The sequence below is a fragment of the Coptis chinensis genome, chromosome 1 (genome assembly GCF_015680905.1).
Source record: "Coptis chinensis isolate HL-2020 chromosome 1, ASM1568090v1, whole genome shotgun sequence".
In the NCBI taxonomy this organism is placed as follows: domain Eukaryota; kingdom Viridiplantae; phylum Streptophyta; class Magnoliopsida; order Ranunculales; family Ranunculaceae; genus Coptis; species Coptis chinensis.
Window position 1 is genome coordinate 85,765,001 of NC_141456.1, and position 25,861 is coordinate 85,790,861.

The following is a 25,861-nucleotide window of genomic DNA, read 5'->3' on the forward strand; positions in this document are numbered from 1 at the left end:
TAAAAACAGCAGCTACTGAGAACCCATTCGTTTCGAGGAAGATGTGGAATGGTTTCATAGAACTGTGTCCTAATAAGACCCTGAAGTCTTTCTCCCACAACTGTCACAAGCTTGAGAGACCGATGGAGAAACTTCTTCTGGCTTCTGGCTTCTGCTTCCGTAACTTGGGCACATCAAACTCCAAAACATCTCTATCAATTTAATTACCATCCTTCTCGAACCACCAGATTCTTCTATTCCAGTCCCTGATCCCATTCCTACCTTGCTATGCGGAATCCATATGTACGGAGATTCGACATGATAGGTATGAACGAGCCAAAGGCAGTATTATCGACTTGCTTCAAGTGCTTCAGTTTAAGACCAGATATAATAAGTTTCTTCATCTTCCCAAATTGACAATCGACAATTAGAAAAATAGGTAATGAAATGAAATGAGAAGGCTGAATTTTCGAGTTTAAGACAGCTCGAAAATAGCTTACTAGTAAGATCCTCATCAAGAAAATTAACTAATTTCATATGTAAAGTTAGAAGAACATGTAACGAAATGAAATGAGGTAACGCTAATGGAACATCAAGTCTCTCAAACAGACATAACGGAACTGAATTTAAATAGACATAACGAACCGAAATTAGCCATTAGCGAAATTAGATGGAAAATAGATTGAGGTACTAAATTAAAACAGATTGAGAGTTCTCCAATAGGGGTGTAAACGGTATAGAGTGGAAATTTTACACTCCAAATATCAAAAAACTCTCTCAAATGGGGGTGTTATACCGTATGTAATAGTATATTAGCTAATAGAGAGGGTGGGGAATTCCCCCTCTCGCTATTAGTTAATAAAAAGCCTGGGCGACACTCAAACTGACGTCTGAGTGAAATAATTTTCGGACGTCACTTGGAGTAACGTTCCTTTCTAATTCTAAAGTAATTTTTTAACTCGGACGTCACTCCAAGTGACGTCCCCAGTTTAAATTAAAGAGGGACGTCACTCCAAGTGACGTCCAAGTTTAAAATCTATTTTTTTTTTACACTCTTCCATTGGGGAGTATAGAGTGTGGATATTTATAAACTATATAATAATATACAATTAGAGGTGTAAAATCCTAATGGCACCTACGTGGAGCCTTGGTGGAGGTGTAATTTTACACCCCCCATTGGAGATGACAGGCGAGAAAAAAAAATACGGATACTATTTAAGGAGGCATTTGTTACAAACGGACCCCAATTTGTATTGGGCAGACTCCAAAAAAAACGATTATTACAAGTGTGCCATTAGTCTCAAAAAATCTAAAAAAAAACACAATTATTACAAGTATACTATTGGTCACAAAAAATTGGATTCGAAAACCCCAAACTTAAACGACCCGGCTAGGTCGTTTAGGACTAAGTCCCAAACGACTTGGCCACACCGTTTGGGACTTAATCCAAACGATGTGCCCACACCGTTTGGACTGAGTCCAAAACGATGTGGCCATGTCGTTTGGGATTTGAACTTGACTTACGGTGTGGCCATGTCGTTTGGGATTTGGACTTCGAAAAATATAAAATTCTGTTTTTTGGGCTCTTGACCAGTGTGGGCACATCGTTTGGACTAAGTCTCAAACGGTGTCGCCAAGTCGTTTGGGAGTTAGTCCAAACGACCTAGTCGGGCCGTTTAAGTTTGGGGTTTTCAAATCCAACTTTTTTTGGAGTAATGGCATATTTGTAATAATTGTTTTTTTTAGATTTTTTGAAACTAATGGCACACTTGTAATAATTGTTTTTTTTTGAGTCTGCCCAAAACAAATTGGGGTCCGGCAGTAATAGGACCCTTTAAGAAAAAAGATAAAAGTATGTGGTACTAAATAGTCGTAAACTCGATCAATAACTATTAAATTAGCAAAACATTAGGCAGGGCTACAAGCAAATTAAGCCCACAACCCTGTTTATGAAGTCTAAATTAGATATTTTAAAATTTAAGTTGGACAATAATTTTGGGCAAACAAGGTTAAAAAAAAAAAAAAAAAAAAAAAAAAAAAAAGAAATTCAATATTTTTTTTGTTCGACCAATTTATTTTGTCAAACATGTCAGGAGCCCAAATGAGTTTTTAAGTGCTTGTAGAAAGGAGTAGTGCTATACAAACCTACTTTTTAGACCTACTATTGCGACTCACTATTTGGATAACATTGGTTTCCATTGCAATACAAACGGACACGTATCTCTATGTAAATCAATGATTAATACTTTTGACACATCATTAGGTTCAAATAGTAGGTCAAATAAGTAGGTCGATGTAGCATTACTGTGTAGAAAGTAGGCTTCCACTAAACATTGGTTTGGTTATTATGGTTTTGAAAATTTGAAACCCGATTTGAAAATTTGACAAATCGGTTTGACAAATCGATTGGTTTGCGGTTTCTATATATAAGAAGCACTTGGATGCCACATCGTTGTTACTACTATAGTTACTCATTTTGTGTGATTCATTACTTAGGCTAAGTTCAATGGTGCAGCAAAACACCAATTATCACGAAAATTGTGATTCAATGGTGCGTCAAAACGCTATCGGTATAAGTTTCATTATGTATACCGCCAATATTAACGATATAGCGTATGGTTTGCACGCCAGAATGAGTGGCGGCCAGAAATAAATCGAAATAAATATGCATGCCTCTGTGTGTAGCGGCTAGAATTTCCAAATAAATCGATTTAATTTCCAAATAAATTCTACACGCCAGTAGGAGTGGCGGATACGAAGTAAAATGGAAGAAAACTCTACACAATAGTAGGAGTGGCGGCTGGTGTGGCTAATTTTTTTTCCTTGTCCGCCAGCTAGGATGGGTTGACTTTGTTTTGGTTTTTATTTTGTTGGACTCCTATGTCTGTGGCAGGTAAGAAAACAAACCATTTGAGTCCATAAACTCTATCGCGCTTACTCTATCAACTGTGCTATTGTTGGTTGATGTTTTGCCGCACCAAACTATTGGACTTAGCCTTAAGCATCGGCTAACTCTGTGCTAGCAGTCGGGACAAGTTTTAGGACAAACTAAAAAGTGACCGTTTGGTGTGTCGTGACTAAGACCAAGACCACGACCAACTAGTTGGAAGTTGGTCTTTTAAAATATGAGTCACGATTCTATTCAAATTGAAATTAAAAAAACCCTTGTGTTGAAAATTAACATTATTGTAAGGGACTTCTATTGTTGAAAATGAAAGAATAGACTTCTGGCCTTTCATGTTGTCTCACGGCTGAAGTCACGAGAAACCAGTAAGTAACCCAAGCCATATGTTTTTGGTGGGGGCATTCATTTAATTTTTTTCGTTATTTTATTTTATATTTTTATAGGTTATAGTATAAAGTATCGCGATATATATTGAGATTTCATAAAAGAATATGAATATATCAAGAATATGCATTTGATACTTTCTAGTGTAAAAACTACAAATATTCTCAACGTCAAAAATATCGTGATATAAGTCGATATTTTGTAAATATTGTAGATATCTCATCAAATATTGCGATAATATCTTTATAAGTTGATATTTTCAAAATATCGAGATATATCATCTTCCCAAAGCTTGACTTGAACTTTAACACTTCATCATCTTCTTTTTTGGTTCCAACTTCCAACATCTGAGTCCTCAAGCTATTTTCCCTTCTACACTAGTCAAAGTTAACTCATTTTCTCTTCACGAAGTAATGGGCAATGAAATCTTAAGGGAAAAGACAATGATATATATTTTTTGGATAAGGAGAGAAGGAACTTATTAGAAAGAAATTAAAGTTAAGAGGTAAGGGGAATTGATGAAGATGAAAATTTTGACACAAATTAGAGTTGTGGTTATCATAGATCTAGATTTGAAATTCTAAACCAACCCCTCCCCCCCTCAATACATACAAAAATTGGGGAGGGGGAATCCTAATTAGCTCATCTAGTGGGGGTAATAGTTATCTCACCTAATTACTCAATCAATTAAAACTTTTTTTTATTAGTTTTTATAGAAAATATCAATAACAATTTTCTTTTATTGTTTCTAATTTTCTTTTTATGAATCAATTTCCATTTAAATGTTATTAACTTTATACCAATCAAAAACTTTTTATTGTTTCTAACTAGTATTTGCCCATGCCGTATAAGCTTTTATCTGGCTAAGATTCGCCTCCTCGGCATTAGCATCTGCGCCTTTGGATCTGTGATACTTTGGCATACGATGATCTCCCCGCCCTTCGAGCCCCAACGCGCATCCGCCCCCCGTACTAAAAAAACTCTAACCGAAGCCCAACTAAAAAAACTCCAATCAAAGCCTATTAGAAGCCCGACAAAAAAGCTCAACCGAAGTCCGCTAAAAGTCAAGCCGCATTTGTTAACTTCAAGAATGAAGAATGATGCAATACTCTTGTTCTACACTATTAAACAACCCACACCTCATAAGCCCTATGATTCGCCACCTCATAAGCTAGATCTAAAGGTTAGGGGGTGGTGTTGGATGTCCAGCACTACCCTTCTTTGTTATATAGATTAGTATTTGTCCGTGCCGTACGGCATAGATACGCATGCCTTCGAAGCCCCAACGCCAAGATCCGTCCCCTCGATCGCACAAATATCTCGCTTTCTTCCACCCACGACGCATCCTCCCCTCTCTATACTACAGATATGTGTGCCTTTGGCGTCCCGACGCACATCCGCCCCCCGTACGGTACAGATACGCACGCTTTCGCCACTGCCAAAAAAACTCCAACTGAAGCCCGACTAAAAAAGCTCCAATCGAAGCCCATTAAAAACCTAATAAAAAAGCCCAATCGAAATCCACTAAAAATCCAACTGCATTTGTTGACTTCAATAATAATGCAACACTCTTGTTTCACACAATTAAACATCCCACACCTCATAAGTCCTAGGATTTGCCACCTCATAAGCTAGATCCAAAGATTAGGGGGTGTATTTGCCACACCAGCACCATCCTTCTTTGTTATATTGATTAAATTTTTATGGTGTATTATTGTTGTTATTGTGTCTGTAAGTGGGTTCGACCACTTAGGTCCTCCCACAGGGATCAAGGATCCATCCCCTCTTTAAGCTACTCCTTGGATCGTAGGATCGTAGTCCTACTGGATAGAATATACACTGGATAAAATATAATCTATCATGAATCTCTTGTTGTGCAAGAGTTGTGGGAGTTAGCTATATGCTTGGTTGGTTTTATATACCTTACAAAGGTATTAGAAAAACGACAAGCAGAAGGAAAAAGAAAACAATTCTCGACTCTCTTCTTTCTCCATTCACCAAAGGGGTGGGCTTAAGGTGTGGATACAAAAGGGATTGATTCTAGTAACAATCTTTCTCAAGAAACAAGGCTAGTAACAACTCACAAGGTTATTATTCTTTGACTTCGGGTTTTTTCCGCTGGACAAGAGGTATGCTCTATAACTCGAATAACATGTTAATGTATTACTTACATTGGTATCAGAGCTGTTTATGTTTGTTGATTCGCCATTGTAACATGCATTGATAAAAATCAAGTTTTTCGGTTTTCTCAAAAACCATTTATAAACAATCTGTTGATTTTCGATCTCTACATGTCATGAGTTTTTAAAAACTAATTAGTAAGGTTTGTTGCTCTTAGTGAGAGGAACGTTTTCCCAAAATTTTATGAAAAACCGTTGAGTAGAATGAGAGGAAACTCAAATCAAAATTTTTGCTAAAAACTATTTTTTGTGGTTTTTTCAGAACTTTGAACTGTTTTTTGATCGAATTATAGATCTTATTAATGCTTAATATTTACATGTTAGTAATCTATGTTGTGAGATCTTTGTAACAGTATAAAGTATGTTTCTTTTGGATCTATAATGTGATAGATACAAGTCTCTAAACATGCCTATCTTGCCATAAATTTCTGCGAGTTTACTGAAGAAGATGACCGAGTTAGCTCATGAGTTGACTCGGTCAGAGCTTTTTCAAATCAATGTAATAGGTTGAGTTGACTCAGTTCTCTGTTTTTTTTTTCTGACTCATTTTCTGCACCTGAACCAACCCGATTATTGAACCCGGTTAAGTGTGAACCGGTTATAGTTTTTGGTCTGGTTCAGGCCTTTATTGAAAACTAATTAACCTGAAATTTTGTACCCAAGGGTTTTTGACCCTTCTGAATTTGTTGAAATCATCGGTTGATCGAAATTCCAGGTATAAGTTGCTGTGACAGTATATCTTAGATGAACCGGTATAATGTTTATGAGCCGGTTCAGGCTTTTGGAGACGCCAAATGATCTGTTTTTTTGGATACATGGGTTTTTGACACTTCTGAATCCATTGGGATAGATCCCAGGTCATGATTCTGAGCTTAACATATAGTTACAGTAGAATTATATGATTATTTATGCCATAAAATGATAGATATTATTCTTTGCTTATGTTTGGCATATTTTTTTTATCGTATTAAGTGGAATATGATTAGTAGAGGTTTTGTTCCTCCTAATATGGAATTTGTTCAAAAATCAATTGGAAGATATACTCTATATTTACATTATTGGGAGATGATTATGAGCTTTGCAAGTTTTCGATCCCAATATGTGGAATAAGATAATATTTTCTTGGATTGGATTTTTTTTTTGGAATAAATTTAAAAGAATGTGTATAGACTAATGTTATATCCACCATTGCATATATGTAGAAAATGGATACAGAAAACTTAGTTGTTGACATATGTCAATCCTTGCGAAATCTGAATGTAGTGATGGCCACCAAGACCGTAGTAGCAGACCTTAACCATGGAACTAAACTTCATGGGACAAACTATGATATATGGCATAGGAAAATTCAATACCTCTTGAATGAGCAAGAACTCCAGGAACACTTAACCATTTCGATGGCCCAACTTGAGATTGGGACTGGGACTACAGCCCAAAATCGTCATGACCTTGAGATTTTTCAAGCATGGACCAAGTCGGATCGTTGTGCGCACTACATTGTGTTGAGCAGCATGCATGATGATCTGATTGGAGAATATGAGATATTCTCCACAGCTAAGGACATGTGGGATCAACTGAAATTTGCTTTCGGTGGAACATCAACTACTAGACTTAGAAGTCTAGTTTTAAAGTTTGAGATGTTCAGGAAAGATCCTAAGGCAACCATGCCTGAACACCTAAGGGTGTTATCAAGCATGATTCGTGAGCTAAAGGTCATAAAGAAATGTCCTTCTTGATGAGCGAAAGAAGTCCAAGCTGTGATAAGATCTCTCCCTAATTCTTGGATGCACATGAAGCAAATCATGACTCACAATGAGAGTATTAAGAATTTTTTTGATATTTCTCGACATTGTGAGCTTGAGGCGGAGCGCCAGGATGCGAACCGTAATGCTTCTGCCCTAATCGTATTTGGCGAGCGCAAGACAAATGGGTCTAAGCGCAAAGGTAATAACAAACCCAAGAAACAAGGAGGGGCTAATAAGTTGGCTCCTAAGGCAAGCATAGCCAAGCGCCACAGAGGCAAGCGTGGTGGAAAGAAAGAAATTGATATGACCAAAGTGAAATTCTACAACTGTAAGCAGATGGGACACTTCGCTCGTGATTGCACTAAGCCGAAGCAGGTATCCATTTCCCCTGACTCTCATCACATAAGAGTATGTACCCATGTTTTAGTTGCTCATTCTCTCCCTGAATGGATTGTAGATACAGGAGCAACCAGGCATGTAGCTTGAGAGCGAGTAGGGTTTGTAGATTATCGTCGAATTCCAGAAAACACCCAAAGGCTTTATATGGGAAATGGCACTTGTCACAGCCCGAATTTCTAAACAATTAAAAAAATGAATATTTGAAATATAAATATATCAAACATCACTCGATTCAATTGTCTAAAAACCCAGGCTATGATGGGGTGGATACAACACATGCCAAAACCTAAAACCCACATCATAAAAAATCTTAACAACAAAAATAATCTCCAAAAATTCTCTTTATTACTTTATAAAAAGTCTATCTTCCGTCCCAATAAAACATCAAACCACTCTAAGAATACCAGGTCTTCAACATCGTATTCTCATTCCATGATGAATATGAAACTACGTTATTACATACTTTCAAAAAGATCAGACCTAATAAAAACTAACGGACTGCTCCAGGCAAGAATCCAAATCACACGTCGTGGTTCCACCGCATTCCACCTATGTTCCCAAGAACACACCCACGTTTCCAAAACAAAGCAAACAGGGGTCAGCAAAATGGAATTTGCTGGTATGACCACTCTAAGAATAACAGGTCTTCAACATCGTATTATCATTCCATGATGAATATGAAACTACGTTATTACATACTTTCAAAAAGATCAGACCTAATAAAAACTAATGGACTACTCTAGGCAAGAATCCAAATCACACGTCGTGGTTCCACCGCATTCCACCTATGTTCCCAACAACACACCCACATTGCCAAAACAAAGCAAACAGGGGTCAGCAAAATTGAATGTGCCATAAAGGGCCGTTAGTGTTATAAAGGGGTATTCATTGACTGTGCCATGAATGACCCGGGTATTCATTGAATGTGCATGAATGACCAGATTATTTGGACTGCCCTAGAGAGGAACTAAAGTATTTGCCTTGCGGGTTAGTTGTATTCCTTGAGTGTACGAGAATGTAGAGTTGGGTATTCCTTGAAGGTGGCGGGAATGACCTAAGGTACATAGGTTGTGAAATATGTGTATAAGAAAAGTAATTGATTTATTAATAAGAGAAATTAATTTGCTTATGCGAGTGTGTTTAGGTTTACATATGAATACCTATAGGATATCTACATATGTTATATAAAGGTTCTAACTTTCTTTTGTAGGAGGGTAGGACTTAATAATATTTTGTGCAGGGACGCGGTCCTACCCTTAGACAGAAGTGGATATCGGTAAGTTATAATTAAATTACTTAGGCATTAAAACAAGTTATTATAATGAGTTATATAATGGAAGTCTTGCTTGGGAAGAAATTATGCCGGTTAAAATGACGAAACTACCTGTCTTCCAAGCTGAGAATGATTAAGTTATGGGAAAATTTAACGTGATTGTTTGGATATATAATTAAAGTATGATAATGTTTATATGTGGTTAGTCTACTCATACTAGCAAATTCAATTTTGCTGACCCCTGTTTGCTTTGTTTTGGCAACGTGGGTGTGTTCTTGGGAACATAGGTGGAATGCGGTGGAACCATGACGTATGATTTAGATTCTTGCCTGGAGCAGTCCGTTAGTTTTTATTAGGTCTGATCTTTTTGAAAGTATGTAATAACGTAGTTTCATATTCATCATGGAATGAGAATACGATGTTGAAGACCTGTTATTCTTAGAGTGGTTTGATGTTTTATTGGGACGGAAGATAGACTTTTTATAAAGTAATAAAGAGAATTTTTGGAGATTATTTTTGTTGTTAAGATTCTTTATGATGTGGGTTTTAGGTTTTGACATGTGTTGTATCCACCCCGTCATAGCCTGGGTTTTTAGACAATTGAATCGAGTGATGTTTGATATATTTATATTTCAAATATTCATTTTTTTTAATTGTTTAGAAATTCGGGCTGTGACAGCACTAGTGAAGATGCATTAGGAATTGGTACATACCAACTCTCATTACGCACTGGGCGTGTACTTCTTCTACATGATGTGCTTTATGTTCCTAGAATTCAGCATAATCTGCTTTCTGTTTTAGCACTTCTTTCTTTTGGATATTCTTTTGATTTTAAGGCTGATAGGTTGGATATTAAGTTGGATGGTATTGTTTTTGGACATGGATTCCTTAAGAATAATTTCTTTAAAGTTGAATTGAATGATTCTATTTCTTCATTATCTTACATGGCTAGTGCAAGTAGAAATATTGATTATGTTACTTGGCATGCTAGACTAGGTCATATAGGACAAGATAGGATGACCAGACTAGCTAGAGAAGGCCTATTGGGCCCACTCGCTAAGGTTGACCTACCTATATGTGAACTATGTTTAGCTGGTAAAGCATGTAGAAAGCCTTTTGGAAAGGCAGTAAGAGCTACTCAGCCGCTTGAGCTAATCCACTCAGATATTTGTGGGCCTATGAATGTTAAGGCACGTCATGGCGCCTCTTATTTTCTCACTCTTATAGATGATTACTCACGATATGGTTATGTCTATCTGATAGCTCACCGCTATGAAGCTTTGAATTGTTTTAAATGCTTTATAGCAAAGGTTGAGACACAGAAAGAGAGGAGCTTAAAAACTCTTCGAACTGACCGAGGGGCGTGAATACTTATCCGATCGGGCCAAGAAATTATGTGAGAAAAAGGGGATACGCTAGACAATTAACTATTCCTTATACTCCGCAACAAAATGGTGTAGCGGAGAGAAAAATAGAACTCTTTTAGATATGGTTAGATCAATGATGGCGCAAAGTAATCTCCCTATATCATTTTTGGGGATGCACTTTTGATTGCCTACATACTTAACCGAAAGTGCCTTCTCGGTCCGGTTCCTTCAACACCTTATGAACTTTGGAAAGGCGAAAAGCCCCGTTTGGAGCATTTGCGCCCATGGGGTTCAGCAGGTTTTGTTCACAACATCTCCCATAAGTATGGGAAACTAGGCCCTAGAGCTAAAAAGTGTATCTTTGTAAGGTATTCTGATAGCTCAAAAGGTTATGTTATGTATGATGAACATCCTGATGGAGGAATGACAGAAATAGAGTTTCGCGATATAGATTTCATTGAGAATGATTTTCCTAGCATAAGTAACGCAAAGAAAGATCTTGACCTCTATGAGATAGAGGAGTATGAAGACATCCTACCATCTTCAAGCGAGGGGGGAATTAATTTCTCATCCCTCATAATCGGCTGAAGATAGTGGGAGTGTACCCGAACATGGGAGTGTACCACTATATTCTCCACAAGATCCTCGTCGCGTAGGAGTAAACGCGTGGAAATATTCCCCCGTCGTCATTTCGAGAGATTGAAGGGGATATTTTTATGTGTACTCCATTAGATGAGGAAGAACCTACTTCTTTCAAAGAAGCAATTTCTTCTCCCCGCTAGAGACAAGTGGATGATCGCTATGCAAGATGAGATAAGCTCAATGGGTAAAAACGAGGTCCGGAGTTAGTTAATCTTCCTTTGGCGAAAACCGCTGAAAATAAATGGATTTTTAAAGTTAAACGCAAAGGCGGATGGTTCAATTGACAAGCATAAAGCACGCTTTGTGGCAAAAAGGTTATACCCAACAACAAGGTATAGACTATGAAGAGACATTCTCCCCTGTGGTGAGATTCGCTTCAATTCGCCTCATTCTAACTATTGTCGCACAACAGGATTTAGAACTTTTTCAAATGGATGTTAAGGCCGCATTTCTCAATGGAGAATTAAAGGAATAGATCTATATGGCTCAACCGATTGGTTTTGAGGTCCAAGGACAAGAGCGCAAAGTTTGCCGCCTAAAACGTTCTATATATGGCCTTAAACAGTCATCTAGGCAATAGTATCTAAGATTTCACAATTCCATTACCTCAATTGGTTTTGAGATTATTGAAGAAGATCACTGCGTGTACACTAAATGATCCAGAAAGAGTTTTCTTATCCTTTCGTTGTATGTTGATGACATTCTTTTAGCTGGGAATGATATGGATTCCATTGTTGCCACTAAGAAGTGGTTGTCCTCCAATTTTGAAATGAAGGATATGGGTGAAGCAGACTATGTGTTAGGAGTTAAGATCACGAGAGATTGCAAAAAGAAATTTCTTGGCTTGTCTCAGGAGACTTACATTAGAAAAATTCTTGAGCGTTTCCGTATGCAAAACTCCAAACCAATAGACACCCCATTGGAAAAAGGATGTGACTTAAACCTTGATCAGTGTCCCAAAACTAAAGAAGAAAAAGAATCAAATGTCCAATGTGCCATATCGCGCGGGCCGCAATTGGTAGTCCGATGTATGCCATGATGTGTACTTGACCGGATATCGGTTTTGCGGTCGGGTTAGTCGGTCGTTATCGAGTAATCCCGGTCCAAAATTGGAAAGCTGTGAAAAGGATACTCGAGATATCTACAAAGGACTGCTGATTTTGTCCTAAGTTACCATGGTGGAGACTTGAAACCCGAAAGGTTACACCGATCAGAAATGGGTCGGTGATAAAGATGGCGCAAGTCCACTTCGGTTATGCTTTTATGCTCGAGGTGGAATTATTACTTGGTGTAGTCGAAGCAAAAAAATGTTTCTTTGTCTACAATGGAGTCGAGTATGTTGCTTGCTTAGTCTGCGCATCCAAGAAGTTGTTTGGCTAAGGAAATTCTTGATACACTTAGATATCACGGCTTCGTGAAGAGGATGCGATATTACTTTATAGTGATAGCACTGCAGCTCTGGCATTTGCAAAGGATCTTAAGTATCATGGGAAGGCTAAACACATAGAGACTCGTTTTCACTACATTCGAGATAAGGTTGCAACAGGAGAAGTGGTCTTGAAACATATCTCCATGCTTAACATGTTAGCTGATCCCATGACAAAACCTATTGCACGAGATGCGTTTAAATCTCATGTTAGGAGTATGGGACTTCGTAGGATTTGATATGTTTGGACATCTTTTATGTAATTGACATTGTTTATGATATATTTCATTAATTCAGATTTTTTGGAATATTATTTTAATTACACATTCTTGATTTGTTTTTTGTCACCGGGCATGAATCGACCTACTCACATGGGTGATTCACCTTGGCGCTTAGAGAGAGCGAGCAAGATGAGACATCTATATTCTTGGCGCTAGATGAGCGAAAAGAATATTTTTAAAATTTTTGAATGTCGCCTTAGTTAGAACTAAGATGAGACCTTATAAAATAAAGGTTGAACATAAAATTTATCCACAAATTTATGGAGCCTGTAGTTAAGCCGAAAATGAGTGTTTTTCTTAACAGGCGCTAGAGAGTGACTGGGATAAAACTCAAGTTAGGCGCTTGTTTAGCGACTAGACTAAGATTCGTATGGTGTTACAGTTTTGCAAGTGACATACCCATTTTTATAGGATAACACCATAGCATACATAATATATTGTATGTGCTTTGCCGACCAATAGTGAGAACAATGAATGAATCCCTTCTTCATTGTTATGTGAGCCACTGGGATAATTGAAACTTTTTCCCATTGTATGCCTTTCTTAACCTAAGGTTATGTCATGAAGAGAATATTTGGTGACGCTACTTTAGTGTGCTTCCTAAGTACGACGAGATTTACCGTATTACAGGGCATTTCTAGGAAAGCGACTGAATATAATTGAAATGACATGAATGTTTAGGGAAGACTTTTTGATATTACATCTATTTTGTGACTCATAGCGGGCCCGCGACCATATTTTAATATGTCATGAGTACAAAACAAGGAGGGGATGTAGCACTGCTTTAAACGAGGGATTAAAAGTGTTGATTCCAGTGTAATCAACAATGTCTAAGGCATATACGAGATGCTTCTGGGTGATGCGTTTTTATTAGTTTGATGAAAACTTAATAATATCGCTCCTGTTGCTCTTTGTTCTTCTCGTGAGGTCGCACACCTTATTCCCTATATGCAAAGATGAGTAATAGAGATATTGAGATTTGCCCTATGTGGGCGAGTGGGAGATGTAAGTGGGTTCGACCACTTAGGTCCGCCATGGATCAAGGATCCATCCCCTATTTAAGCTACTCCCCGATCGTAGGATCGTAGTCCCACTTGGATAGAATATACACTGGATAGAATATAATCTATCATGAATCTCTTGTTGCGCAAGAGTCGTGGGAGTTAGCTATATGCTTGGTTGGTTTTATATACCTTACAAAGGTATTAGAAAAACGACAAGCAAAAGAAAAAAGAAAACAATTCTCGACTCTCTTCTTTCTCCATTCACCAAAGGGGTGGGCTTAAGGTGTGGATACAAAGGGGATTGATTCTAGTAACAATCTTTCTCAAGAGACAAGGCTAGTAACAACTTACAAGGTTATTATTCTTTGACTTCGGGTTTCTTCCGCTGGACAAGAGGTATGTTCTATAACTCGAATAACATGTTAATATATTACTTACAATGTCGACCCGTCTATCATTTACCCCTTCACATCTTTCAGCTCAAAAGCAAATACCGCCACACATATCAACCGAAGCCCTTTTTTAATGCTGGAGAAAAAGAGGACAAATGTATCGTTAGTGGGACTCTAGGAGGGGATAACGTTCCCACTCTAAATCTAGTGGAGAACTAGGCCATTTCGAATCTAAAAAAACTGTTTACCAAACAATTAATCAATTTTCTGATTGCTAAATTTAGAAGTTCGATTTGTTGTGATAATTTAGTCTATCACCGACAAATTGAACAAACAAATATTCCGAGAAACCAAAGTTCATTAAAAAAAATTGTTGGTACAGTATAAATAATATTATCAACAAGAACATTATTCAGTCTCAGAGAGTCGAGTGACAGAAGAACTCTTCACCTAAACCTTGGATAAAAGGAGGGAGGCATTTCATACGGGAGTTTTGGGTTATTCGGTGGGTTCCTGTGCATCTAAAATTCAGGTTATTTGATACGATTTGGTATAAAATTAAACCCTTACCTTGCAAAAAGAATCTTGATTGTAGGAATCAAACACAGGAAATGTACGTGCTCGTGCTCCTGCTATCTTATCAATTAATCTAGGTATTAAAGATTCCAACACAAGATTATGTCTTTATCAAAAAAAAACACGAGATTATGTTATAATTTATATAAGAACTGATTATCTGCAAGCTGACTATTTTAAGTCTCAAGTCAACGGAGTCAAGCTTAAAAATGAAGAAGCTGAGCGTGCACCTTCACCGTTCACACCCATCAACCTTAATTAATTAATTAATAGCATATGTTGTGGTGCATATGTCCTCGAATAGTTTAATATAAACTGTTCAGACAATAACCCTTAATAACCAGCCCTCTATGGCTCTATATATAAGTGCCTCAAGCCAATAAAACATCAATCCATGCATTTGCTGCAGGTCTAAATAAGCCTAGTATAAATAAATTTCCAGTTACTTTTATCGATATCTATCTTACAAATAATCATGGCATCCTCCTCTTTAGTGTTCAAGGTACAAAGGGCTGAACCTGAATTGATCCGTCCTTCTAAACCAACGCCGCACGAATTCAAATATCTTTCGGACATTGACGATCAAGAAAGTCTTCGGTTTCAAATTCCAGTAATACAGTTTTATAAGAAAAATGAGGGAATGGAGGGTCAAGACCCAGTGAAAGTGATCAGAGAGGCAATAGCTAAAACACTTGTCTATTACTACCCATTTGCTGGTAGGCTTAGGGAAGGACCGAATCGGAAATTAGTGGTGGAATGCACAGGTGAAGGTGTCATGTTTATTGAGGCCAACGCTTATGTGACGCTTGATCAGTTTGGTGATGCTCTCCAACCTCCTTTCCCTAGTTTGGAGGATCTCCTTTATGATGTCCCTGGCTCTTCAGCTGTTCTCAACTGTCCTTTGCTGCTCATACAGGTAATAATAACCAAGTTGCATACGTATTTAAATTTTAGTTAGTCTTTTTTTTGGTAAATACTTAAGTTTCAGTTATTAGTTAGTACGATACAACGATATTCTATACTTGTCGATACAACGATATTCTATAGAAGTTTCTATCATACCAATCTAGTATATGGTCGTCTTTTTTTTTTTTATGAATATGATACCTTCACAAAAAATAAAACGAGAAAAAATAATTTCAAATATAATATACCAAAATTACCAACACTGTTAGATTTTATTTTAATTTTATTCATGATGATGATGATGATATATATATATATATATATATATTATTATATATATATATATATATATATATATATATATATATATATATATATATTTTATATTTATGTCTCCTCCTAAAAGGATCTTGTTTTAAAAATTAGCTTATTTATAAGTATTTTGTTGCGCTTGGACGATGAATTAGTTACAGAAATTTGGTTTGTATTTACTCATTTATTCAAGTTTATTCAATTGCATTGACATGCTCGGGATGGTCGGATGTATTGGCAAGACCTTTGAAGGCCGTCATTCACAAAGGTCGATGAACTCTACTAGAGTACTAGCTTGGATAACTGCTGTTGCAATCGACAATATATATGTGTTAGCAGTTCAGAATTTTACTGATTACAAAACAAAAAGACAAACCAGGGGATGTTACATTTATAGAGCACGTACGATCCATTATCGAATACAATTATAAAAAGTATATGATGTTAGGTGCACGACTTGTGGGTGAGGAAGACTTTTTTTTTTGGTGAAAGGTGAGGAAGACTCGAACGAAGAATGGTAATGCATAGTAATATAATGTAGGGAAAGCATGTGTTACTGCGCATCGCAACTTCCGCAAGTGCAGTATATGTCAATTCAATTGCCAAAGATAAAGTTATCAAAATTTTTTTGTCAAAGATAAGGTTTGCCATCTGTACCCACACTGTCCGCCACCACTCATTAGTTCGTAATATAGGTTATTGATATGCTACCTTAGATATGCTGTCTGTTTAGATATGCTGTCTGTTGATATATCAGAATCATCTGCTTTCAAATTTTCAATGAGATAGGCATTGATTTGGACGTCACTATGGAAACTACAGTGCTTGATATTTTGGCCTAAATAGCTTGATCAAAAGGGGGTACCGTTTAACCAGAGTTGAAACTGGAACTGCAGAGAAAATCATGGTTACGGTTTTTAATTTTAGAAATCATTTAAAAATAGATATTAAAAAAACCAAATTATATTGAACAATGATTTTTTAAACAAAAGAACCGGACCATAATCAGAAATGAAGGTTAGTGTACTTTTAACGTAAAAAATATCTAAATAAAATATATAAAAACTCAAAACGATCATTTATATATTACTAAATTATATTTATTAGTATAATATATAGTTTTATGGTATTTAATGTTATAAATAATATAAAAATATAACTTACAACCTTAAATATATGGATTTACTTAATTTTATTATTGAATGATATTATTATTTATATCAATATTTAAAAACACACGTTCGTGCGGTATTTTTGTATTTTTTAGTACACATTTTTTAATAAGACTTATAAAAAATGTGTGTAAATAGTGGATTTTTTAAAAACCAAAATAAAAAATCAGAATCGAAAAAACCCGCTAAAACCAGTAGTTATGGGTAAGGTTCCACAATTTTAAAAATGGTAAAGAATCGAAACTACAAAATTAAATGGTTCTTAGTTCTTACAACACTAAAAACCGGACCATTAACACCCCTAGATCAATCTAGTACATACCCATTTTACTTATGAAAGATTCTATGTCTTCTTAATTAACTAATTACTCTTGATTTGCATCCGATGATTAGTGCCCAGTTATGGAGTCCCTTAAAAGGAGTTTGAAGAGAATATTTGTGTGGATTGCTATGTCTAGCTACTTCATTACTTGGCAAAAAAATAAAATTAGTCCTAATTGGAAATTTACCAAATGGTTTACAATCTCTAACTGTCCTCGTTAATTACTTTAAAATGCAGGTGACTCGTTTGATGTGCGGTGGTTTTATCTTCGCCCTTCGTCTGAACCATACAATGAGTGATGCAGCTGGGCTGGTCCAATTCATGAACGCCTTAGGTGAAATGGCACGAGGTGCACATATTCCATCAATAGCACCCATATGGAATCGTGAACTTCTCAATGCTCGTGACCCACCACGCGTAACCTGCGTACATCGCGAGTATGATGAAGTGCCTGACACTAAAGGCACACTAATGCCCCTCGATGACATGGCTCATCGATCTTTCTTCTTCGGCCCAAAAGAAGTCATAGAACTAAGAAAGCACGTGCCTTCTCACCTTAGCACGTGCTCTACGTTTGAGGTGCTCACTGCATGCCTTTGGCGATGTCGTACCATTGCACTCAGTCCAGATCCCACTGATGAAGTACGCGTGCTATGTATTGTAAACGCACGTTCCAAGTTCAACCCGGAGTTGCCAGTAGGATACTATGGCAACACATTTGCGTTCCCTGTAGCAATATCCTTAGCTGGTAAATTGTGTGGGAATCCGTTAGGGTACGCCTTGGAGTTAGTTAAGAAAGCTAAAGCCGATGTGACAGAAGAGTATATGAAATCATTAGCGGATTTTATGGTAATAAAAGGTCGACCACACTTCAGTGTGGTGGGGGCATACCTCGTGTCGGATCTCACACGAGCTGGTTTTGGAGAAGTTGATTTCGGGTGGGGGAAAGCAGTTTACGGTGGGGCAGCCAAAGGTGGTGTAGGCGCCATTCCTGGGGTGGCGAGTTTCTATATACCTATGAGGAACAACAAAGGTGAAGATGGGATAGTGGTTCCAATTTGTTTGCCGGGACCTGCAATGGATAGATTTGTAGTGGAACTTGAGAAATTGATGAGGGAGCCTGAAATCATTAGGACCTCGTCTTTCACAATTGTGTCCTCTCTCTAAAGTTGTATGATTTTGATAATTAACTAAGTAGTCAATAAGCTGGATGAGTACTAGGAGAATGTTTATAGCGTGTGCACTATGTATCTAGTGGCTATTGGCTGCCAACATATATACTCAGGCAACCGGGAATGGCTTGGCGTGCTATCTTGTTGGAGTAACTGTTTGATTTAATTTGCATTTTGTTATTTCCAGAGATTTACAAGAAAAGAGTCTAGAGGACCAATTTCGGGGAAAAACAATTATAGAGAACACCGTTTTTTTTAGTAACTCACAAGGACAAATGCAAAGGTTTGTTTCGTCTAATTTTACTAGAGTAGGTAATTTGGGAGAGATGGATTAGTTGATTGGGTTTGACTAACTCACAAGGACAAATGTAAAGGTTATGTTTCGTCTAATCTTACTAGAGTAGGTAATTTGGGGGAGATGGATTAGTTGATTGGGTTTGACCGAGTTCGTTTTGAGCGAACTGCCTACGTATCAAGTTCTCTTTGCTTGGGAGGGGAGACTTGAATCAGGTCAGACGTAGTTCTTCCTTTTCTTTATGTAGGCAAAGATGCCCACGCTTCCTTCTATCCCGCATCAGGTCAAGTTCTGGACTTGATGACATTTAATGAGCCATGAAAGCGTCCTGCGGTGGAGTAATGGTGTGCGCATCTGAAGCTCCGGTCTTTAAGGTGAGAGTTAGGCCATACATTACTAGCCGTTGTGGTGCTGGTTGATGTGAGCGTTCTGGATGCGTACTGTTCTAGACATGGGCATTCTGGGAGCCGAGCGTTCTAGTGCTGATGAGGTCGCTTGACTTGTATGAGCTGATCATAAGCAACTTGGACATATGGATGAGAATGGTCGTCTTGTTGTGCTGGACACGTGCTTAATATTTACTGTAAATGTATATTACTCCCTCACAACAAATTCTAGTATTAAGTAACTAACCCACGAACTGAAGATTTCAATTTTAGTAACCCTCAAGGAAAAAATAAGTTGGCCCAACTTTTTTACTATTTTTAAAATACCAGTGTTACTCCTTCGTGTTATTATAGATATAAACCATAGAAATATTTATTTATTTTTTAAATACCAATTTCACCCTTCTGTGTTATGTTTATAAAGCAGAGAAATTTAGTGATTGTTCGTACCCAAATGGGTGAACATACATCATACACTATGTTGATGTACCTCATACCCCAAATATGTATGAGCAATGATTGTGCATATTCCAATATATAGGTGTTCTTACTAATCATACGTTGTGTTGAGGTATGAACTATGATTGTGCATAGCTCATGTTGAAGTATGTGAACAGTGATTGTTCATACGAACAGCGATTGTTCATAGCTCATATTGAAGTATGAACAATGGTTGTTTATATCCCAAATAGATATGAACAATCCATGTTCATAGCTCATATTTGAGGTATAAACAGTGTTGATGTATGAACAATAGTGATTGCTCATTCCCCAAATAGATATGAACAATGATTGTTCATACTCCAATAAGTATTCTTACTGATCATTCATTATTGTGAGGTATCGACAATGATTGTAGAATGAACAATGTTAGTTGATGTTTGAACAGTGATTGTTTGTACCCAAATAAGTGAACATACCTCATACACTATGTTGATGTATAAATAATGATTGTTCATACTCCAATATGTGTTCTTACTAATTATATATTATGTTGAGGTATGAATAATGATTGTACATAGCTCATGTTGAAGTATGCGAACTGTAATTGTTAATAGCTCATGTTGAGGTATGAACAATCACCTATGTTCATACGAACATTGGTTATTCATACCCAAAATAGGTATGAACAATTGTTCATACTCCAGTAAGTATTCTTACTGATCGTATATTATGTTGAGGTATGAACAGTGATTGTTCATACCCCAAATAGGTTGTTCATACTCCTATAGGTGTTCTTACTAATCATACATCATGTTGAGATATGAACAATCATTGCTCATACTATATACATGAAGTAATAGTAATGATGGTTTGTATGGGTTAAACTTGTTCATCTTAGATCTTTGAAGAGTAGAAGTGTGATAGAGAAAAACAAACTTTTCTTAACTTTTCTATTGTTCTTTGTATGATTTTTGGTGTATGAAGATGTAGACAACTAGTTATTGAGGGTTTGAGAATTAAAACATCAAAACTAGAGTTGTTTTATGTGGAAAACATGAAGATCTAAACATGAAAAGGTAGTTTGGTTAGCAAGTTATACTCATTTGATTGAGTATGTATAACCAACTTTGATGTGTTGAATGAATGAATAAGAAGTTTGTTTGAAGAACTATTTTGATAAGTAACAAGATTAAACACTTTGAATGGAAGAAAACCAACTAGATTCAACAAAGCTTGAAGCTTTAAAACAATGAAAATGGAAAACAATGATAATAAAACTAAATAAAAACAATTAACTAAATTAACTAGCTCCCTTATTTTGTAGGCATCTCTACACTTATATATGTGCAGAGATTTACAAGTATGCCCTCATCATATTTTATCCATCAACAGTTAAGGCCGCCGGTATGTTTGAGATGAAACCCGATCTAGAACTTAAAAATTTAATCGAATCTCTAACTAAAAAGGTTGAGGCTATTTCTGTGCAACAAAAGCCCATCCCCGTCATGAATGTTAACGCCAACCCATGTAATGTCTGTTTGAGTCCTGAGCACCCTGAATCCTATTGTCCTCTCGCCTATGAACAACAACAATTAGAGCAAGACAATGTTTACTCCATTAATAGCTATCCTATTCCTAATGTCCCATGGGGACAACATCCCAACTTTAGTTGGCGAAACAATCAACAAGTTTCACCTCCAGGGTTTAATAACCAAAATGTTAGGCAAGCAAACAACTATAATCAAGCTCCACCTAGGCAAGGACAGGGGACAAAGTCGGGAAATTATAATAATTATAACAACCAAGCCGCCAACCACGACAAGGTTTAGCACAAGGTCAGGGTAATTATAATAGTTATAATACCAATAGAGGTATCGTTCCGGTTAACAATAGTAACTATCACAACCCACCCATAAATAATCAACGTGAGATAGTTCCAGTCGCACCACCTGTGACTACTACACCATCACATCCGGATCGTATAGACGCCTTTATACAGGTTACCCAACAACTTTTCCAATCAATGACTCAATCAAACCAACAGATCTTACAATCCATAAATCAGGGCATACAACAGTTAGCCCAAGAGAAAACCCAACCAAAAGGCGTGTTTCCAGGACAAGCGATACCAAACCCCAAAATAGCAAACACAGCCTTTGAGGTAAAACGGTAATACTAGTACTGAAACTACAATCGTAGATGACCTTAATGCCATCACCACTCTCCGCTCTGGAAGAGTGGTTGATAACAAAGTAACTATGCCTATAGTTACCCCATCAGTACTCCCTACACCAGATATCGAACTAGATACCGCAGTAGAAACTGAAGAGCCTACCACTGTAGAGGTACCAGTTAAACAACAAACTAAGAAATAGAAAGCCAAGGTAACACATCAAGTCGAGCCATACGCTAAATATAGAAATTAAACCACCATTCCCTCGGTTAGCCATGCTAACCGGGGATACAAACTTTGAGGAGATTAGGAACGCGTTTTCAAGAATCTAACGATAAACCTTCCTTTTCTCGAAGCTATTAAAAAGCTCCCTAACCACGCTAAAGTTTCTTAAAGAGTTGTGCACTACTAGGCGTAAGACCAACATACCTAAAGACGCCTTTCTAACTGAACAATTCCCAACTTTATCCGAAAATAATGGAATTGTTAAGTACAAGGACCCTGGTCGTCTTACTGTAAAATGCACCTTAGGAGATTCCCACACGACGACCGCTTTATTAGACACGGGCGAGTGTTAACTTACTCCCGTATTACTTGTATAAACAAATAGGTCTACAGGAAATGCAACCTACAAAAATAACGTTGCAATTAGCGGACATGTCAATTAAGTATCCTAAGGGTGTAGTGGAAAACGTGCTTATTAAGGTTCAGGATTTTTACTATCCCGCTGATTTTGTTATCCTCGATCGACGAAAGTCGCTAACGACTGTCTGCCGATTATCTTAGGGCACCCTTCTTGGCAACCGCCAACGACTTATAAATTGCGCGATGGTAAGATGTCCTTATCTTTTGGCCATCTTACGGTTGAGGTAAATGTTTTAAAATGATGAAACAGCTTACCGATTCGATCTATAGATGGGGAGGTTAGCATGATCGAGAGCTTAGCTCAAGATTATTTTAATAACACGCTTTCGAAAACAATATGTACAAATTCCTTTCTTTTGAATTTCAGATTTTGTAAATGACTCCTACTTAGAGGAAGTCAACACCATCCTTGAGTCCACACCAATTGTAGACCCCCGGTTGCTCCATATATCGAGTATGAAGACTTGCTACCTAAGCAAGTATTCATTATGCAAAATGAGGACCCCGACGAAAACATCTATTGATTTTCCTTCCACCCCATTGCCTAAACCTCTTCCCCTGAGTTAAAATATATTCAACTTGATCCGATGGTAGTCATCCGGTAATTATATCTTCTATTATCTAAGAATGAAGAGACACGTTTAATCCGGGTGATTAGGGAACATCGGTCGGCGATTGGTTGGTCCCTAGTCGACATTAAGGGAATTGACCCTAATGTTTGCACTCATCGTATCCATTTGGAGGATAACGCCAAGACTTCTTGTGAACCTCGATGTCGCTGAACCCCCGTCATGAAAGAGGTGGTTAGGGAAGAAGTCTTACGATTACTTTCGATCGCGGTATCATATACCCAATCTCGATAGCGAATGGGTAAGCCCCATTCATGTAGTTCCTAAGAAATCGGGAGTTACCATGGTTCAGTAACGGAAAGGGTGACTATGTTGTCACACAAGGTCCTATGAAATGGAGGATCCAGTGTATTGATTCTGAGGACGTTTAAATGCTATGACACGAAAAGGATCACTTTCCTTTACCTTTTATAGATCAAATACTCGAGCGCCTAGCCGGTCATGCTTTTATTGTTTTACGGATGGCTACTCGGGCTATTTTTAGATTATTATTGATATTGATGACCAAGAAAAAAGACTACCTTCACATGTCCCTTTGGAGCGTATGCCTATAAACGAATGCCTTTTGGCCTTTGTAATGCTCCCGGTACCTTCCAAATGTATGCTTCATATATTTAGTGACATAGTAGAAGCTTTATGGAAGTTTTCATGGATGATTTTTCTATCTATGGAGATCGCTTCCGCAATTTGCTTGTCTAGCTGTCTAAGGTTTTGACACGGTCGCGAAAGAAAAGAGCCTCGCTTTTAAACTGGGAAAAAGTGTCATTTCATGGTGAAAAGGGCATAGTACTAGGTCACATCGTATCTAGTGATGGCATAGAAGTAGATAAGGCCAAACTAGATAAGATAGCGACCTACCTAAACCACGGACTGTCCGTGATATTAGAGCCTTTCTAGGCCATGCGGTTTTATAGGCGCTTTATTAAGACTTCGAAAATAGCTAGGCCTTTAACTAATCTGCTTTTTGAAAGATGCAATCTTTGATTTTAATTTTAACTGTACATGTGCTTTTGAAACTTTAAAAGTCGCCTTAACCTCTGCACCAATTATCTGACCTCCCGATTGGTCTAAACCTTTCGAACTCATATGTGATGCTAGTGACTATGCAAATTGGTCCGATCTTGGGACAAAAACTAGATAATAAGTCCATTGTTATTTATTATGCTAGTAAAACCTTAAACGATGCTCAACGGAATTATTCAACTACCAAAAAGAATTCTTAGCTATCATTTATGCTTTAGATAAGTTTAGGCCCTTATTTGGTTAGTTCTAAAACTTTAGTTTACACGGACCATGCAGCCACTTTTGGTACCTTCTTGCAAAGAAGGATGCTAAGCGTAGATTAATCCGATGGATCCTTCTCCTGCAAGAGTTCACATTAGAAATAAAGGACAAAAGAGGGGTCGAAAACGTAGTTGCCGACCACTTATCTAGACTCACAAACGACGATCAGAGTGATTCTGAGTCCATACCGGACTCTTTTCCTGATGAGCATCGTATCGCGATTTTTTTTCAAAGACCATGGTATCTTGACATTGTAAATTATTTAGCGGCTGATGTTATGCCTTATAATTGGTCAAGAAATGAACGTAAGAAGTTCTTGGCCAGAGTTAAGTTATACTACTGGGATGAGCCATACCTTTTTAAGTATTGTGCAGATCAGATTATTCGACATTGTATTCCCCAGTGGGAATATAATGAAGTCCTATCATTCTGCCATGACAAAGAGTGTGGTGGCCATTTTAGTGGGATGAAAACAGCCGCTAAAGTTCTTCAATGTGGATTTTATTGGCTTACCCTTTTTAAGGATGCCCAAGTGCATTGCAAGACGTGTATTCGTTGCCAACAACTTGGGCGAATCACGAAACATAATATGATGCAATTAAATCCAATCTTGATAGTAGAAATTTTTGACGTTTGGGGCATTGATTTCATGGGTCCCTTCCCTGTTTCCCACGGTTTCATTTATATTCTAGTTGCTGTGGACTACGTGTCTAAATGGATAGAGGCCCTAGCTTGCCGTAGCAATGACCATAAGACCGTTGTATTTTTTATTAAAGAATATATTTTTTAAATCGGTTTGGCATTCCTAAAGCCATCATTAGTGATGGTGGAACACATTTTGCAAATGAGTTGTTGCATCCCTAGTGAAAAAGTATGGAGTTACACACAAAGTAGCAACTCCGTATCATCCACAAACTAGTGGACAAGTAGAAGTTTCTAATAGGAAAAATCAAAAGATTTTAGAAACCACCGTAAACCCCGATAGGAAAGACCGGTTGAAGCGTCTATCGGATGCCTTATGGGCGATATAGAACTGCTTTCAAAACTTCTATAGGTATGTCTCCCTTTAGACTTGTATTTGGGAAACCATGTCATTTGCCCGTTGAATTAGAGCATCGTGGCTCGTGGGCTATAAAAAGCCTTAACTTCAATATTGATGAGGCAGTGTCAAACGAAATTGCAATTGAATGAGCTTGAAGAAATCCGTGGCGATTCTTACGATCTCGTGAAGGATTATAAAGCTAACATGAAACGCGTGTTCATGATAAGAAAATCTTATGCCAAGAGTTTGTGGTCGGTCAAAAGGTCTTGCTTTACAACTCCCGTCTACATATTTTCCCAGGGAAACTAAAAACCCGTTGGTCTGGTCCTTTTCTAGTTACTAAAGTCACCCCTTATGGGGCAATCACCTTGGTAAATCCCAATGACAACAGTACCTTTCAAGTTAATGGTCAACGGTTAAAACATTTTCACGAACTTCTGTCCCCTGATGTAGAGGAAATCCTTTTACAGGACCCTGTCTATGAGGATTGACCTTTGTCATTGGTGTACTTCCTTTCACTTTCATA

General features: G+C 37.4%; 1 protein-coding gene and 1 long non-coding RNA gene across 3 annotated transcripts in view; one reads left to right on the forward strand and one right to left on the reverse strand.

Moving 5' to 3' along the window:
- The window catches only part of LOC147525599 (uncharacterized), a 14,856-nt gene extending 147 nt beyond the window's left edge, over positions 1 to 14,709 (reverse strand). The window contains exons 1-3 of one of the 2 annotated variants that reach the window (XR_015192789.1): positions 14,548 to 14,709; positions 14,024 to 14,113; positions 1 to 347 (exon numbers count right to left, since the gene is read on the reverse strand). The exon at positions 1 to 347 is cut by the window's left edge and continues 147 nt beyond it. This is a non-coding gene — a long non-coding RNA (uncharacterized LOC147525599). Of the gene's footprint in view, positions 348 to 13,813; positions 14,114 to 14,547 lie in introns of those variants that run through there. The other variant, XR_015192788.1, reaches the window with a different exon arrangement.
- A 181-nt stretch (positions 14,710 to 14,890) lies between these two features.
- Positions 14,891 to 18,576, forward strand: LOC147525600 (HXXXD-type acyl-transferase family protein). Its single transcript, XM_086556903.1, has 2 exons — positions 14,891 to 15,469; positions 17,503 to 18,576. Exons 1-2 carry the CDS (start codon positions 15,029 to 15,031, stop codon positions 18,430 to 18,432), a joined length of 1,371 nt encoding a protein of 456 aa, XP_086413029.1. The 5' UTR covers positions 14,891 to 15,028; the 3' UTR covers positions 18,433 to 18,576.
- The last annotated feature ends 7,285 nt before the right edge of the window (positions 18,577 to 25,861 follow it).